This window comes from Vigna unguiculata, chromosome 11 (assembly GCF_004118075.2).
Source record: "Vigna unguiculata cultivar IT97K-499-35 chromosome 11, ASM411807v1, whole genome shotgun sequence".
In the NCBI taxonomy this organism is placed as follows: domain Eukaryota; kingdom Viridiplantae; phylum Streptophyta; class Magnoliopsida; order Fabales; family Fabaceae; genus Vigna; species Vigna unguiculata.
Genome location: NC_040289.1, coordinates 32,693,338 through 32,713,114, shown reverse-complemented (window position 1 = coordinate 32,713,114; position 19,777 = coordinate 32,693,338). Strand labels below are relative to the sequence as shown.

The 19,777-nt window shown below is 29.2% G+C and overlaps 2 protein-coding genes across 2 annotated transcripts; one reads left to right on the top strand and one right to left on the bottom strand.

The window, feature by feature from the left end:
• Nucleotides 1-10,630: 10,630 nt before the first annotated feature.
• On the bottom strand, nt 10,631-13,405 carry LOC114168833. The gene is made up of 3 exons (XM_028053796.1): nt 12,959-13,405; nt 11,265-11,372; nt 10,631-11,174 (listed from the first exon to the last, which is right to left on the bottom strand). The coding sequence occupies exons 1-3, from the start codon at nt 13,256-13,258 to the stop codon at nt 10,863-10,865; spliced, it is 720 nt and encodes a 239-aa protein (XP_027909597.1). The 5' UTR covers nt 13,259-13,405; the 3' UTR covers nt 10,631-10,862.
• Nucleotides 13,406-16,386: 2,981 nt separating this feature from the next.
• LOC114169260 (dnaJ protein homolog) lies at nt 16,387-19,187 on the top strand. The gene is made up of 6 exons (XM_028054327.1): nt 16,387-16,661; nt 16,835-17,003; nt 17,104-17,242; nt 17,853-18,129; nt 18,226-18,424; nt 18,516-19,187. The coding sequence occupies exons 1-6, from the start codon at nt 16,512-16,514 to the stop codon at nt 18,836-18,838; spliced, it is 1,257 nt and encodes a 418-aa protein (XP_027910128.1). The 5' UTR covers nt 16,387-16,511; the 3' UTR covers nt 18,839-19,187.
• Nucleotides 19,188-19,777: the final 590 nt, after the last annotated feature.

Here is a 19,777-nt window from a genome sequence, read left to right as displayed (position 1 = left end):
ATAACAACTCAAGTGAACCCTATTACTAATTGCAGCATCTTCTCAACAACCTTCAATGACTTCTCCAACTCATTAATCTGCCTCATTTGTGTTATGATGATGACATCATTTTCATCAACACCACCATTTGAAAAAGTTGCAGCCCACATTATTGGAACCACCGTAAATCAATAAACCAAAAATTAAAACCAATTTATTATTAACACAAAAATAAAAATAGATTGTATCCAAAATTTTCTACCAATATTCTTTGGAGTTCTTGTCATCCTCAAAGCAGTCATCTCTCTGCAACTACAAATCGGGGTTAATTCGTTTTTCGTTGAACCACCAATAGTGCACGAAGTGATACAACACGGTTGCCTCCAACGATTACAACCAGAGGTAAAGGAAGAAGATTGGGACCGTAACATACCTATATAATGGGATTGCAGGAAGAAGAAGATTGCATCAATACCAATTGGGAATAGAGGAACAAGATTGCCAAAACTCACCAACTGCCCAAACATTCCCTACCAAAACCCTAGCTCACTTATTTATCCCCAAATATCTAATTAAGTCACCTGTACAGTATACGTAATACACCCTAATACAAATCGTGCCACATGTACAATGCTTCGTTAATGATTTAAACGGCGTTACAAAAAAGTACCAAATAAAACACGAATTGTGAAAATGATAATCATTCTAAACATTCGGTAAAAATGAGGACCAAAAAGGTATTTAAGCCAATATTAAAAAACATTGAAATCTTTATTATAAATGTTTGTTTATAATATACTCATCCATTAAATTAATTGTGCAACTTGCAACAACAATTGTCTACCAGGAATTGAACTATTCACATCCATCACAAAACAATTGTTAAGATCCATTACTTATCATTAAACCCAAAAACTACAGTCATTAGTCAGGACTCAACTCTTTTTACTTTAAAGTGTAACACAAGATCAAGCGTCACGATTCGATCGTGACCCGACCCACCACTGACATTAGTTATATTTAATTAGTGATTGACCACATAATCATAAAAAAATGGGTCACCAAAGTGACTGATCATATAACCATAACAAAAAAGGGTCACCATACATCTCACGAACGAGAAATATATCATATGAGAAAAAAAAATGGCTCACCCTTGAGGGGAAGTTGTTGGAAATAATCCAAGTGTGAGAGTAAAAGTCTCACATTAGATAGAATTGACAAAGTTAAACATTATATAAGAGTAAAGACTCATAACACCATTGACTTAAGATTTTAGGGTAGAAGTCATGTCAAATGCCTTATATGTGTAAGACCAATGTCATATATAGAACCTCAATCTCTTTATGTTGGGATTCCAAGTGTGAGTCTAAGTTACACATTGACTAAAAATGAGAAAGTTGAACACTATATAAGGATAAAAACCTATAAACTCATTGTCTTAAGGTTTTGGGTTAAGAGTTGTGTCAATCCCTTATGTGTCCTCGAGAGGAAAATTGTTGGGAATCCAAATGTGAGTCTAAATCTGACATTAACTAAAAATGAGAAAGTTGGGAATCCAAATATGAGTTTAGGTCTCACATTGAGTAAAAATGAGAAAGTTGAGCACTATATAAGAATAAAAACCCATAATACCTTATATGTATAAGACTATAATATATATATATATATATATATATATATATATATATATATAATCTCCCAAGAACGATAACCTATATGAAAAGATGTATAAATCCAACATTATTATTGATGAAGTTATACATGAATAGATATAATCCTCATCAAATCGATAAGTTATTTATAGATAACTAAATGTATATCAAAATATAACATGTATACACATTAAAATTTCAATTTAAGTACGATATTAATTAACAAAAACTATCATAAAATACTACAAATAGTTCTTAAAGTACAAAATAATTCAAACAGGTTTATAAAATTGTTACTAATATTATTCCAAAATAATTCAAATAGGTTTATAAAATTGTTACTAATATTATTCCATGTGTTTGATGTTCTCTTCAAAGACAAACTAAACAGGTCAATAGACGAATTCTCGTCACTCATCATGTTGCTAAGTTACTAAAGAAAACAAATGGAACTAAAGATATTGAATCATGTAAGATAAAGTTACAGTTCATTTTCTAATAGAGTTAAAATCATAAATCTATTAATAATACAAATGAAGATAGTACAAAATACAAGTTTTTAATAAAATAATATATATGTAAAACTTGAATTTCAAACTTTTGTCCAGAAAAAGTAAAGAAGCTAACATGTCAAACAAACAGATTTTTTAACTAACTAAAATTAAATAAAAAATCAAATTTTGAAACTTAAAATGAACCCTCAAACGCTCATTTTTGCATCACTCCCTTCCTCTCACAGACTCCCACTTCCTCTCACTCCCTTCCTCTCACAGACTCAGTATTTTTTCATTTTCTTCCTCTCTCTCACGCATCACTCACATTATTTCTCTCGACACAACCTCTACTTCACTCAACGTTTACTTTATCCTCTACAAGGTTATCTTTTCTCAAAGTTTTCCTTCTTCTACATGAGTAAGTAATTTTTTTTCATGATTTCTTTCTCAGATGAAAGTTTCGATCTTTACTAATGAACACATTCAACGGATTAAAGTTTCTGTTGGATATCGATTTTGCTCTCATATCTACTGTTTTTTGTTTTATTTTTTGTTGGATTGATGTTTTGCTCTCAGAATCATGAGCAATGTCAAAAACACCAAACAGGTAAAAACTTTTATGCGATTTTTTGTTATTCTACCACCATATTTAACTAATCTTTTTTGTTATATTAATATGTTTAATGCATGTTTTTCTCTCAGATCTACTTTGTATTTCTTTTATTTCTAGTTTAGAGTGATGTTTTGCTCTTAGAATCATGAGCACCATCAAGAACATAAAAAAGGTATAAAAAAATTCTGCTATTTTGCATTCTTTTACCATATTTAACTTCTTTTCTTTGTCATATTTATCTTTTCGATGGATGTTTTGCTCTCAGGTCTACTTTTATTTGTATTGATGTTTTACTTTCAGATTCATGAGCACCGTCAAGAACATCAAAAAGGTAAAAACTTTTTTGCTATTTTGCGTTCTTTTACCATTTAACTTCTTTTCTTTATTGTATTTATCTGTTCGATGGATGTTTTGCTCTCATATATACTTTTCTTTGTATTGATCTTTTGCTCTCAGATTCATGAGCATCATCAAGAACATCAAAAGGTAAAAACTTTTCTGATATTTTTCATTCTTCTACCATAGTTGTTCTTCTCGCAAATCTTTGCTTCTTCTCCAAGATCTGAATACTTTTTTATGTTTCTTTGTCTCTAATGAATGAATGCTTTTTGGCAGATAGATGAAATGTGTCAAGAACACAATAAAGGTTGAAATTTTTGTTCTTCAGTCAATAGATCTGAATATTTTTTTATGTTTTTTTTGCTCTAGTGAATGAATGTTTTGTAGCAAATGGATGAACTATTCCAATAACACAATAAAGGTCGAAGCTTTTTGTTATTCTTGCGAATGTTTTCTTCTTCTCCAGATCTGAATACTTTTTTATGTTCTTTTTCTCCGATGACTGAATGTTAACGGGTTGAGGAACACAATAAAGGTAGAAGTTTTTGTTCTTCTTGCGTATCTTTTCTTCTTCTCCCATATGTGAATATTTTTTGTGTTTTTTTTTCTCTAATGAATGCATGTTTTCTAGGAGATGGATGAACTGTTTCAAGAACGCAATAAAGGTATAAGCTTTTGTTCTTCTCGCGAATCTTTTCTCCTTCTCCTGGATCTAAATACTTTTTATGTTTTTTTTTCTCTGATGAATGATTTCTTTCTGTCAAATTGATGACATGTTTGAAAAACACAATAAAGGTACAAGCTTTTCTTTTTCTCGAGAATTTTTTTTCTTTTTCTCCCATATCTGAATTTTTTGTGAATCGTTTTTGCTTTTACCACCTATATGTAATGTTGTATGTCTTCTTTCTTCTTCTTTTTTATCAATGCATTTTTTCTTTGAAATGAATTAATTGTTTCAACAAGACAACAAACTTACAATTTTTTCTTCTTCTCTCATATGTTTTCTTATTCTACCACATTCAAGTAGTTTTCTGTCTTTTTTGCACTTTAAAAATGAAAATTTTCTTTTTAGATGAATGAACTCTTTTTTTGTTTTTTCTTGACAAAGTGTCAAACACATTCATGTTTTTTTTTAATGATTTTCACTTTTGATTTTTTATTTATGGATTTTTGTATTGTTGGATTCATAGTTCTACTGAAGTTTTTGTATTTTTAATAACTCTAATGCCATTATTTATATTTACCGTTAGAATAGTCATGATCAACACATTTATAGTTTTGTCTTTCATATAAGTTACGAATGTTGAATTGTATCTTTGGGTCTATCAGTAACAATCTTCTCCCACTTCATTACCCATCTATAAGTAACAATATTTTCCGTCTTCTGTTAAAAATATTCTATTACTATTCTTCTTCATTACCAATATATTGTTATGGTTAAATATTAGTTAAAATTGAAGTTTTCTATCACTTTTCTATGTTATATAATTTCTTAAAAGTAGTAAATTATGAATACATTTATCAACGCTTATCTGTATCCATTATAATTAAAGTAATGCCAAGAAATAAATATTTAAATTTAATTAACTTAATTAAATATTACAAATGAATAAAAGCAAAATAAATAATTAATAAAAATAAAGTTTGGATGAGAAATATTTATAACAAAATAAATACTTAAAAAGAAATAAAGATTGGAGAAACATTATTATAATATATTCATATTTTTCAATAATGTTTATTGGTCAATAACATTTACAAAGTTTGAACTTGAGGAGCGATAATCACTTATTTTTGAAAGTGATAAAGACAAAATCAACAAGGATATCATAGTTATATATCCGTTTGATTAATTTTTTCTATTTCATCACAAGTTTTTTATTTTCATTTAAAGGCTTAAATACCTTTTTGGTCCTCATTTTCGTAGTGTTTGTTGCAGATGGTCTTCATTTTGACAGGATGTTTAAAATGATCCTCATTTTTACCGAATGTTTAAAATGATCCTCATTTTTACCGAATGTTTTAAAAGGGTACTCATTTTTACCGAATGTTTAAAATGGTCTGCATTTTCACAATTCGTGTTTTATTTGGTCCTTTTTTGTAACGTTGTTTAAATCATTAACAGAGCATTGTACAAGTGGCACGCACAGTTTGTATTAATGTGTGTTATGTGTACTGTACATACAAATCGTGCCACCTGTACAATGCTACGTTAATGATTTAAACGACGTTACAGAAAAGAACCAAATAAAACACGAATTACAAAAATGAGGATCAATTTAAACATTCGGTAAAAATGAGGACCATTTTAAACATTCTGTCAAGATGAAGACCATCCGCAACAAACACTACGAAAATGAGAACCAAAAAGGTATTTAAACCTTATTTAAAAGACCTTTATATTTACAATGTTTCATGTTTTCTATTTTATATTTTAAAATAATATTGTTTTGATTTCTAATTTTAATCATTATTAACTATTTTATATTACTTAGTTTAAATACATTTATTTAGCAAAATAAAAATTAAGACTTTTATTTTTTGTTTTACCTAGCTTACTAAAGAAGTTTTTTATACTTTTCAAAACTTACTTTTCATCCTCCAACAACTAAAAGAGGTTGAGAAGAATAAAAATAACTTTTCAGTTTCTTCCAACATTACTTCTAAGATAAACTTTTCTCTCTTCCAACGCGTTTTTGTCATTAATTAACATTAATTATGAAGAAACAAACGACTTTTTGTGTGTTTCAATGCAATGTTATATTTAAATTTATTGTATTATAATTTTAAATGAAAAATGTTTTTAAAAATCTACCTTTCTTCTTGAAAAAGTTTTATACTGGTCTCAAAAATCTTCTCACCTTTCCATAAAGTAAAAGTCATTTTGAATTACCAAATCTCTAATGATATCTAATCTAATATGTAATACATAATATTATATACAATTGCAAAGCTAACAATATTGTTTTGAGTTCTAAGTTTAACCATTATAAAATGTAAATATTACAAATAAATGAATAAATAGTGAATAGTAGACAACAATTAACTTATAACAAAGAACAAAGATAGAAAGAGAAATAACAAAAAATAGATAACAAAATAAATAAATATATACTTATTATATATAATATATAATAAATACATATACTTTAGATTTTATGAATTTGTCAATAAACAAATAATAAAAGTAAAGAACTTGATTGCACACATTTATCAATAAATTTATTCTACATTAAATGAGTGTGCATCTTTCCATGCATTGATTTTAAATAGTAAAATTAATTTCATAACATAAAATTTACTATTTGACAATTATAATAGTAAACTAAATACAAATCATAAACTACAGTTTATTTTTATAATAAATGCAGATCATATAGGTTAAATCCAAAATTTTCAAAAAATTAAAAAATTAAAATCAAGATCACAATATGATAAATATTTATTAAAGTTTAATAGGTTAAATCTAGTTAAATCTATGAATGACTCTTTTACTTAATTTTATTTAACTTTCTGAAGAAGATTTATACACCTTTCAAAACTTTTCATTTTTTCATACTTACTTTTCATCTCCATAAATCAATTATATTGACAAAAATAAAAATAACTTAAGATACATGTTCTCAAAGATGATGATTTGCTTTTTTTTGTTTCCATACACTTAACATACATATTACAAAATTTTAAATTCGAAATATATGGTATTAAAATTTGTATTTGAAATTCAAAATCACAAAAAACTATTATAATATGGAAACGAAGTTTGATTAATTATTTAATTCTTATTTAATTAATTTGGTAGAACATATAACATTAATATTAATTAATTCTCACATTGGCATATTTTGAAAGTATGTTTTATGTGAGTAGTATCATCTCTCTATGTATGCCTAGTGATTGAAAATGACAATTTCATAACTAAAATTTTAAATTATTTTAATATTGTAGTCGGTTACTCAAGTGTTATATCTTGGTATGTTTTATTTATTTCTTAGATCGTCCTAATGTTTTTGTTCCTGATAAAGAAAAAAAAAGAAAGGGCTTGATCATAATTGAGCATGTATACGAGCAGGTACTTGAGATACCTTTAGTTCAAGAGGTTGGTGCATCGAGAGCACAACGAAATTAATGTAACAATTATCAGTAGAAAGGTATGCTTGAAGGTAAGCTTTGGAATGATATAGTTTATTCATGGAAGTTGTTCTTTTTCTTCATCTATTAGGAGACAAGTTCTTCTTCATCTTTATTGTTGTTTATATGTACAAGTTTAGTTCTTTATAGTTATGGTTGATTAATTTCACCGCTGATTTGTAGAAGCTGCAAGGCAAAGTGGAGTCTCAACTAACAACTTCACCAGATGGAAGCAACTTAAGAGGAAACAACTAGGACAAAAATAGATGAAATTGAATATGTGGAAGATATGGAGAATTGGTGGGTACATGATATGACTAAGATAGTTCCTTAGAAAAATGAATAACTTAATTGCCAATGTTAGCGTTATTACTTTCTGCATGAAGAGGTCACTATGGCAATAATAGATGAGAATACGCTTTGGGTCAAGATCATCATGAGAAAATGAGAAAAAAGAAGGGAAGTTTTAGGAAGTTGATGAAGACACTCAATTTTAATTCGACATTGAGTTCATAAACATTAATCTCACTATCATAAAATGAGCATTTCTGATTACAAGCTGAATATAGGTGATTATGAGAATGATAATAATCAATAATGTTTTTTACTTCAGTTATTTCTCAAATTCATAAGAAACTTGAAGATGATATGTGATTCATCTTTTCACGACTGTCAAAAAGGACTTTTATTTTTTTGTAATAGATGAGAATACGCTTTGGGTCAAGATCATCATGAGAAAATGAGAAAAAAGAAGGAAAGTTTTAGGAAGTTGATGAAGACACTCAATTTTAATTCGACATTGAGTTCATAAACATTAATCTCACTATCATAAAATGAGCATTTCTGATTACAAGCTGAATATAGGTGATTATGAGAATGATAATAATCAATAATGTTTTTTACTTCAGTTATTTCTCAAATTCATAAGAAACTTGAAGATGATATGTGATTCATCTTTTCACGACTGTCAAAAAGGACTTTTATTTTTTTGTAATAATGATTACAGTGATAACATAGAATTAGTTTAGTTTATGTCAATTAAGGTATATGATTTTTTGTTACAAATATGAATGATGTATGCGCATCCTAATCCATCCTACCTCTCTGACTATATGTAGTGTGTTTTAACTAAGAGACTTACGATATATAAAATAAAATTTGGTGTATTATTCTTACATAATAAAAGAAATGTTGGAAAGAAGCGATATACACATAGCCAAGAACTTGAAAGATTGTGTCTACTTAAACTTAAACCATACAATAAAATGAAAGATAGTTATAACAGAACTATCATTGTTACATTTTTGCTCTTATATTTTGTTGTACTTCAAAATGAAAATAGATTACCAATAATCATGTATCAATTTAATTGGTATTATACATCTTTATATTAACAAATTTACAAAAAATATGTAAATATATTATCATATAATAATATACTCTATTAAAAAACAAAAAATAATAATAATTAAGGTCATTTAATTATTACAATTGTTTATTCATATTTCAAATATTGTTTGACACATGTACTTTATCATTTGTTCTAAACTTAACATATTTCTATATTCAAATCACAATATATAAAAACAATTTATATTATTATAAATAAACTTATCATATTTTTTTATTATTCATTATTTTAATTAATTATTATTTAAAATAATAAATATTTCATAAATTTTACTATTTTTTATATAAAATAAAATACATGTATATAAATATTTAATAAATCTTTATTTCAATAAAATACTTGCATTGAAAGGTTGAATTCTTTATTTCCATGAATAGCATTAATATATCGTGTATGAAAATAATTAATGTAATAAAATATAAAAATATGAAAAGAATTAAAATAAAATAAAAGAGGGAAAATAAATCAAAAAAGAAATTTCTCATCTATTTTCACGAATAACATTAATAAAAATTTCTTTACACAAGAAATAATAAATAGTAATGTTATAATTAATGAATTCAAAAAGTAATAAATAATAACTTTATAATTAAGAAATACTAAATTTTATTATGTTTTGGTTCTATACAAAATTGTGATTGCAAAATTGGGAAATTATAATTGTATTAATTTTTAATTAAATTTTTTTGTGAAGTATTGCATCTGGATTTTAATGATATTATTTTTTTATTGAGAAATGAATTTTAATTATATTAATGTTTAATTTAATTAGGTGAAAGGTAGTTGTGTGACTTAGAACACATATAACAAAAGACAAGAGCAAACTCTCTCTAAAGTTTGACTTTATCTTTCTCGTGCCATATTCACTCATGGACAATTATATGTAATCGTTTCTAGAGTGAAATAGAAAAAAAGATTGGATTGAAAATACTAATTATAGATGAAGATGAAAATGTAACTAACCACTACAACTACAAATGTGGTTTACAAATAAATATTTAAAAATCTTTGATAAGAGGTATACAAATTAATCTTATACTATTCTGGTTATTTGTCAATTATAGTATTGCATTTTTTTGTTTTTTTAATCCAATTTTAAATTTAATAATGTTATATCGATTTTATATTGCAGATTGTAATGGTCTTCTGAACAATGAAATCAATAAGAAGTTTTGTATAAATGTTCATAACAAGTATATCTATAAATGTTTAGAAAATTAAAACTTTATATTGAACAAAACAATAATTATTACAATTAGTATTGTCATGATCTAGATGTTTCAGAACTGTTGTTGCATTCATTTATAAACATAATAAAATTGATATTTCCCATTTTAAATCATATTTATCATTATTATTAATATCTACTTTTAACTTCTTAATTTTTTTCATTTACTAAAAAAACAAAATCCATTCATTAAAGAATAATCCGTGCCTTGCACGGGTCAAAAATTTTAGTAAACAACAATTAGTAAGATGCAAAGTTTGTTGGAAGTCCACATCGACCATAGATAAAACAATTTCATAATATATAAGTGAAGTACAAATCTTACCTTACAAGCTGATTTTGTGGTATAGAGTTAAAGATGTTCATACCTTTGATGCAAATTTATTAAAAAGCTGAAAATGTTCTTTAATAAAGTGTAGAATTTACTATTATTTTTGTGTTAATGAACAGTTGCATGAATCGCTAGTGATTAGTTAATTAGGTGATACATTGTATCTTTTGACACGGAACCTTTTCTTTTTATTATCAAGCCATTCTCATATATATCCTATTCTATTCTTATCTGCTATATCCTCTTCTCAAGCCACATTTTCAATACACAATTCCAGATTTGATAGTAATCTCTTTCATCAAAGTAATGAAATGAACGAATTTAGATTTTTTACTGTCATATGTTATCTTGTCTTTAAAATACACTAATATAATGATTTTATTATTTTTAAATATATTTAAAATCTTTTTACATAAATATCCAGTAGTGTATTTTGAAAGTACAACAAAAAACAGTACAAAAAATTCAGAGAAACTAGACTCAAAATTAACAAGTAAAGGTACATGCAGCCTTCAAGAATGTACAAATACTCTTCATGTAATGCTGATATAAGCCAAAAACTGGTATGCAATAAATATTCTGTAACAAATAAGAAGGCAAAGAACAATATAATCACAGAAAAGTTACAATACCATCCCAAACCATCAAAATAATCCATAGGAAGAAATTTTGTTCATGTTGTTAAAAGAATTTGTTATACTGGCTGGTGAGAGAGTCCCTCAGATTTGAGTACAAGCCGTAGAGAGAGTACTGGCGCAGGTTTTCCACTTCATACCATGAATTAAGCACTGATAGATGCTTGTCTGTACCAGAAAATGCTAGCTGAATTCCCAGACTGCAATCTACTGCACCTCCTCTGCCTTTACAAGATGATGTTCTGATACCACAATCTTGTTTGTTGAGGCATACAAAGTTGGATTTTCCCTTGCATGAAGAGCAACCATCTCTCTTCCAGTACAAGTTCTGCAGCCTACCCTTCTGAAACTCCAGCACCTAAATCCAATGGAAAGTCCAATCACACCTTAGATTTTTCAATAACTAACCAAAACTCAACTCATCATGTTCATGATCTACATCTCTTACCAGTGTGAAACTTGTCACTGTATATGTGCTGTTTGCAACAAATGCAAGTGGAGACCTTGCAGCATACTTTCTCCCAGCAAATGCCACCATGTATCCACCATAATTATCCTACTCATTCAGATGAAGATAAATACAGTGGTCAACAGTGGCTTAACTTTAAGTTGGAGCACACAAGAATAAGGGGAAATAGTTTGTAAAAGGCAGATTATTATGATAAAAAATATTGTCAATATCTTCACAGTAATTAAGAAAAAAAAAAAGTCTATCTTAATCAAGTTCATTAAGGCTATTCTGTCACCCAATATTGTGCTCTTCTTAAGCCACCCACAAATATCTAATGCAACATTCAAGATGTTTATTCTTAGAGTGTGTTGGAGATTTCATAGTGATTACAAATAAAGTCAAATTATAATATATAGACAGATGCAATCTTACTACAAACCAGTTCTGGGAGATTAAGTTAGGCATAAACCTATTGACTAATACATAGCAATATGTCTACACAACAAAAATACATTATGGTTGAAACTGGTGAATGAGGACTATTCCAATCCTATAGAGGCAAATACTAGAAAGAGAAAATATTTATTTAGCACACTGCAAAAACAAAAAGAAAATAACATTATTGAGCTAAATGCAAAGAACATAGGTCAGGTTTGCTCATTGTACCTAACTCCTTTAAGCAGGATTCAGGACAGGACGTGCATTATATGATAGGTATTACTGCAATGGGGGTTGAATCTCTATTCCCTGGCTTTGATTTACCATTTTTGCCAAAGCTCTACTTGATCTCTTAGCAACATGGTATATTGTGCCATATCTGATGTTTCTATATTGGAGCACAAGTCTCTGAAATACATAGCAATTTCTCCTCCATGTGCTACGATAATAAATAGCCTCTTATATCTCATTTAAAACACTTTAAAGCTGAATTTATGACATTCAACAACCTCAATAACCTCCTTGTACAGCTCAATTTCTTCTTGCCATAACTAGAACATAAAATTAGGTTCATTGGTCATGTCAAACGAGAAAGTCGTATGACAGCTATAAAAATATATCAAAACTTATTTCTACTTCTAACATTTTCCCAGACCAAATTCTTATTTTCCAAAGAATATCCATTGATTGTTGAACCCTCGCCATGACACGAAATCACCATGTCAATATCAAATACAAAAGTGCCCCACTCGACCAACCAATGAACAGAAGCAACAATCCCAGTATCCCCATCCCATATTCTACAATGAAAATTACAACACATAAATATAAGGGATCCCTTGTTTGCACAATGGTATCATCCACCATTTTCTTTAACATTATCTTTTACCTCTATCTCTATCACACCAACTAACTAATTTTGTACTTACACCAATAAAATTTCTCCAAATATAATCTTCATCTAATATACATCACTGATTCGTACAACAATATCACCATGTCGACTATTTTATCCTAAACATTGTCTTCTCTTACTCTCTTATATATTTATGGTACAAAACGATAAATTTCTACGAATACAGTCAACATATCACCTCAAAGTTCCAAACTTTTCAACACAACAGAATCATACATCCATGTCCCAGTAAGATTATAGTCCCAAAAGTCCACAACCAAGATAAACAAATGGATATCATCAGTTTCAAATTTCAATCAGCCAGACCCAGATAAAAAAGATCGAACCAGTTACTCACAGGGAAAAAACTAGAGGTGTTGATGGTGAGGAGAGAGATCTCATCAACCTTGGGACGAAAGAGAGCAAGCTGAGAGTTGGAGGAGGAGAGAGAAAGACGGTGGTCACAGGGAGAGAGCTGAAGGGACTGATTGAAGAAGAAAGACTCCCTGGAACTGAAGGCGATGCCAAAAGTGAAGCCATCAGATCTCTGAATCTTGGCATCAGCACAAGGCTGGTACACGCTGTTGGTGTTGGTGGCAATAACAACAGCTACTACCAGTGGCAGCAGCATCAACCACAATGCTCCTTTCGCTGCCATTGTCGTGTTTGGATTTGACGATGATGATGACGATGGTGTGGTAGGAGTGACAAGCGTTTGTTTTTTTCTTTCCCCTCAACTTTGAATCTACCGGCTACTAATGGGGTGTGGCTGGTTTTTATCCTACAGTGTAAAGTTACAAACTTTGGAGAGCTATAAGAAGAAAAAGGTGATTAGAGTTCTGTGAGGGTGGCAAATTTGGTAACAAATAACGAAGTTTTCTTTTTTTTTTTTCTGACTCTTTTTTAACTTGCTTCAATTTTTTATTGTAAACTTTTTTAAGTTAGTATATTTTCTTAATATTGTAGCAAAGAATGTGTTAAAAAGATAATTAAAATCAACACACGAAAGACATAGCTAATTTGTATTTATTTTCTTAAAATAAAATTAATTTTGTCTTTCAAACTAAAACCGATGGTTTTAATCTTTGTAATTTAAAAGTTGTTGAGTTAAATATATATGTTTTCCTTAAACTTTTGTGTTGAATTGAAATTTCCTTTTATACAAAATTTGATACAATGATCTTAAATATTAAAAATAATACAATGCTTATTAAATTAATTGCGTTAAATTTTTTTTAGTTTTCAGACTAGCATTTGAATTTATATCAACATTTAAGATGAGAAAAATTCAAATTTCATATAAAAATTTATAAACTATTTAACTTGAAATTATCTTTCTAATTTTTTATGCTACTAATTATTATATTTGATCGAACATTCAATTAAATATCATTTTATTTTTTGAAATTAATTATTTTAACAATTGAGGTTGAATGACTAACGATAGATTCTAAATTTATGTTGTAAAAAGCTAACTTAAATTTCATGATTCCAAATATATCAATTATTTTAAATGTTTGATGAAGTGAAATATTATTGTTTTGAAAGACTATATTTTACATATGATATTTTTTGAAATCTGATTATTTAATTTAATGGATTTATTTTTGTTATAAAAGGTTTAATTTAGCAGGAAGGTAAAAAGAAATGCATAATAAATTTTTGGAGCTTCATTTTGACAAATAAAAGTAAGAAAAAAATATGGTTGGTGTAATCAAATGGAAATAATAGAAAATGATAACATAAATATTATTGTATTAGAGAAGCGAGGAGGGAAACGCCTCGGTCAACACATCAATGCAGGAGGAGATATCTTTGAACATCACGTAAACTATAATTACATGATGACGAATTACAGGTAAAATAGTTTAAGATTGAACAAGGGTAAATTAAACCATAATCAATTATTGAATCAAATATTAATAGGTTAAATTTAAATTTGTTTTTGTTACATAAGATTTCGAGTTTGATTTGTGTAAGTATTTAAACTAAAAAATAAAATGTCTCTATGAACGATTGAATTATTTAAATATTTCGCCCATTCGATAAGTATAAAGTCATTCGTGTTTATACAACTATATCTAATGAATGAAAACTTTGGATAAATTACGATAATACATTACTCTGAACATTTATAATGTTTATTAGGTATTTTAATACTTATTACATGTGTGTGGAAAATGTTTGTTTATTCATTATCTCAAAAGGAACATGCTTTAGAAGTGTCATGACATAAATATATCAAATATTGTGTCTATAGCTATTTTACACCAACAACTCATTTCATGTGTTATAAAGATTGCTCAGAAAAACTTTCAACTATGCATAATCCTTACTTTTCTTTGTTTAAAAGAAAAATTATTATGTGATTAAAGTCTAACAAGTGATGACGTTTATTGAATAGTTTCTTAAAAAATAAATGTGTTTTTATGTTAAATAAAAAGTATTTAAAGTGTTTCTAAACAACCAAGTGTGAAGTTGAAGAAAAGATAATAACTCCAACTTGTCTTACAATAATTCCAAATGATTTTCTCTTGTTAACTCTCTGTAAAAAAGTTTCTCTTTAATAAAAAAATTAACAATAATAATCAAGATGAAAACGCTAAAATTCTTATAATCTTTAGCAATTTTTTGTTTTGTTTTGTGAATAAGAATACTCTTTCGTATTTGAGGGGAACTTGAAAGAGTGTTTTCCATTTTGTATCTGTATTAGGACATTACCTATTATACTCAACCACTTATATCTAACACAAATATTACCAGTCAAATTTGTATACACATCAAAATTCAAATAATATTTGTATAAAAACCTCTTGATAGTTTGAAACTGTTAACATTTTTTAAATAAAACTCGTTATATTAAAAATAAATAATTAAATAAAAAATAAACAAGTATAACATTCTATCAATCATTAAAAATTTGGAACTGCAGACATAATTCTGAAAACATAATCATAATAGTTGTAACTTTCAGGTTTCTATTTTTTTTTTCAAAAAATCAAATAATAAAATAACTTAATATGAAAAAAATATTTTGAAAACTAAGGCAACATCCTACTAAAATAATTTAAATATTATTACAAAACTAATCTACACATCATAAAAAAAAACACTTTTATCAACGTTTGGTTTACAACACAGTAAGAAAATACTCTAGCAAACATACATACATCTACTTAATTTATTTGATTGTAATGAAAATACATGCATTACATGAATATTTTTTTATTATATGTTTTTATAATTACAAAATTAAATATAAATATTTTTTTATAATTTTATTGTAAATTATTTTTATTTATTTTATAAATAGTTTTCTAATTAATGGAACTATTTAGATAATGATACAAATTATTATTATTATTTTCTTGAAGTAAACAACACCTAAAAGAGTTTAGAATACATATGATTAACCAACCGCTTTTGACCTTCCTTAATGTTGCTTAGAAAATTATGATATTACAATTTTGACCGAATTAAATAAGAAATGAACAAATATTTTATTTTTAAAGAATATAAAAACATTAGAAAAAAGAAAAATAGAACTCTCCTGCATTTCCTAGAGCTTACGAAGGAAGGATCTAGAACAAAATTCCAAATCAAACATATGGTTCACACCTCCAACTTCACCTAAACAAGCAAACAAAAATTCTAGACTCTTCTCTTGTGGGACCCACGCCACAAGCACCCTCCATCGCAACCGTCCATTGATCACTCTTCTCTCAATCTCCACCACATAAAATAAAGACAAAAATAAAGAAGATTTTGAATATAAATATAAATATTCAACTCTGGAGGTTTCGTATCTAGGGTGTTGCTTCTTCTCTAGTTTGTTCCGATCTAGAGTTTTCCCTTCTCGTTGTTCTTTGCTTCCTCAAACTAGGGTTTCAATTTCGATCCATTAGAACAAGATGTTTGGGAGGGCACCAAAGAAGAGCGATAACACACGGTACTACGAAATCCTCGGCGTCTCCAAAAACGCTTCACAGGATGATTTGAAGAAAGCTTACAAGAAAGCAGCCATCAAGAATCACCCCGACAAGGGCGGTGATCCCGAGAAGGTACCTTATAAGTCTTGAATTTTCTACTTTGATTAGGGTTTAATTTGTTGATTTAGGTTTCAATTGTGAGGTTGAGGTTGCATGATTGTCGGTAGTTGAATTAGGTTTTAATTACTTTTAGTTGTTATGCAAGGGAGGCGATGCTTATGTTTTTTTTCTCTTGTCTGGTGTAGTTTAAAGAATTGGCTCAAGCTTATGAGGTTCTGAGTGACCCTGAGAAGCGTGAGATATATGATCAGTATGGTGAAGATGCGCTTAAGGAAGGAATGGGTGGTGGCGGTGGCCATGATCCATTTGATATCTTTTCATCTTTCTTTGGCGGTGGGAGTCCTTTTGGATCAGGTTTGGCTGTTGATATAATGAATGATTGTTAATTTTAATTGATCTATAATCGTATGATAAGTTTGACTGTGTGCTAAAGGGGTTATGGCTTTGTGAACAGGTGGTAGTAGTCGTGGTAGGAGACAGAGGCGCGGAGAAGATGTGGTTCACCCTCTCAAGGTCTCTCTGGAGGACCTTTACCTAGGGACTTCAAAGAAGCTGTCCCTCTCCAGAAATGTCATATGCTCCAAGTGCAGTGGGTGGGTATTTTCAGAATTTGTTTGGGTTTTGTTTTATAGTAGTTTTCTTTTTGGAAAAGTCGTTTGTATTGGGTTTAGAAGTATGATATTCGTTAGTTTGGACATGATCTACCTTATATTGTTGGGAGGATGAATGTGTTCTTATATAAAACAATTATTTTTTAGGGACAGTCTTTGTCTTTTGATTTAATTTAGGTGTACTGAAGGAGTTAGTTCTTGGCTCCAATTTAAGTTAAAGGGAATAATACCTCGTTTGGTTTTGAGGGAAGGATGCGATTAATATTTGCTACTTTTTAGTCCCTCTGTGTAGGAGAATGATCACCTATAGTCTTCAAAATATAATGATTCCTTTTGTTTTCTCATTTGTGGACATGTGTCATACATAGCCTTATGTTCATAAATGAAGGACTGAAACGATTTTTTTTTTCTTGTGGAAGACAAGGGCCATAAGATGCTATTATTTTTGATAGATTGTAAGGAAACAACGTTTTTATACTTACAGGACTATAAGCAGAATCATATTTAAGCCTTTGCATTTTATTGTTTGCATTATTGTCGCGTGTTCTATCCATGGGATTTATTGTATTAGTTGTTTGTGAATTGTTTACAGCAAGGGTTCTAAGTCTGGGGCTTCGATGAAGTGTGCTGGTTGTCAAGGAACTGGTATGAAGGTTTCTATAAGGCACCTTGGTCCATCCATGATTCAACAAATGCAGCATGCTTGCAATGAATGTAAGGGTACTGGAGAAACTATCAATGATAGAGATCGCTGCCCACAATGCAAGGGAGAGAAGGTTGTGCAGGAGAAGAAAGTTCTTGAAGTGATTGTTGAAAAGGGAATGCAGAACGGGCAGAAGATTACATTCCCTGGTGAAGCTGATGAAGCGGTATGCCGTGATTCTTACAATATTCTTATTGCCATTTAGTTTATGATTATTGATTACATTGTTTATCTGACGATTAATGATTGTTTGTGTGTGCAGCCGGACACAATTACTGGGGATATCGTCTTTGTGCTTCAGCAGAAGGAGCATCCTAAATTCAGAAGAAAGGCCGAAGACCTTTTTGTTGAGCACACCTTGTCCCTTACTGAGGCTTTGTGTGGTTTCCAATTTGTCCTAACTCACTTGGATGGGCGTCAGCTTCTTATTAAATCAAATCCCGGGGAAGTTGTGAAACCTGGTACGTAAATGATTCACATGTAATCCTTTCAGGTCTCTATTTATGTGATTATTAACTTTTGTAATGTTATGTTCATTGGTCTATAACGCAGATTCATACAAGGCTATTAATGACGAGGGGATGCCCATGTACCAGAGGCCATTCATGAAGGGGAAGCTTTATCTTCACTTCACTGTGGAATTCCCAGATTTTCTAAATCCTGATCAGGTTAAGGCTTTGGAAGCCGTTCTGCCCCCAAAGCAGCCTTCACAGTTAACAGACATGGAGCTGGACGAATGTGAGGAGACCACACTTCATGATGTCAATATGGATGAGGAGTCTAGGAGGAGGCAACAACAAGCTGCTCAGGAAGCATATGAGGAGGATGATGATATGCCTGGTGGTGCACAGAGGGTACAGTGCGCCCAACAGTAGTGACTTGTGCGGAAGGAATGTAGAATCTGAATTGATGAAAAATGAATGATGATGAAACTGATGATGATGATACTGTTTTGATGTTCCGTAACTGTAGCGTGGACTATGGACTAAAGATGAGTAGCATGTTAGTAGCTGTTGATTGTGAGGAAGTGAAACAGTAATATGTGGAAAGGATAATTTTCGTTTTGCATCCTAAATACTTCGCTTTATTGTTTATTTTAAGTATTTCTGTTTCAGTTATTCAATTTTATTATCATTTCTTGTATGTGACTGTTTTAAGAAACTTGGCTAAGACCTTTCTATAAGATGCAAGAGACCCAGAATGGGGATAACCTTATTATTCTCACACAGATAGAATGAAGTTCCTATGTATGAGTTTTTGCCAGGATTAGGAAGAGTTTTTCAATTGTATGTTTTTTGGGTTTATATAGTTGGATGTATGGTGGGTGGATGTACCATAGGTCTTCTCCGGCAGAATTTCAAAAGAGACGGAGGATTGCCAAGCCGGAATCTCGTAACCAGCTTTTCTATTTGAAATATCTTAAATTTTGACTAAAAGATTAATCAAGTAAATCTTTGTAATTATCAGTTTAATCTTGATTTATGTATACCTTTTTCAGTGAAAATCAAACGTCCCAAGTCAATTTACATCTGACTTATCGGAGCATTCATATTCATTACTTTAATCAGGAATGATATAGGTTGTTTTTCTAAACGTGATAGGCTAACTGAAAAACAACTGTCTTTAGTTTGGATACTAAACTCGTTCGTCTCATATAGTATTTTTTATATGTTTGGATCTCTAGAATATCATAATAACTTCTTGTCCATTTCCCAGATTTTGCTTAATTGGATGTTTTCTTATGTATAATCGTGTTTTTTTTATTAGTGCTATACTAGAAGACGATAAATCGAACCAAAGGGGTTATGTGTTTT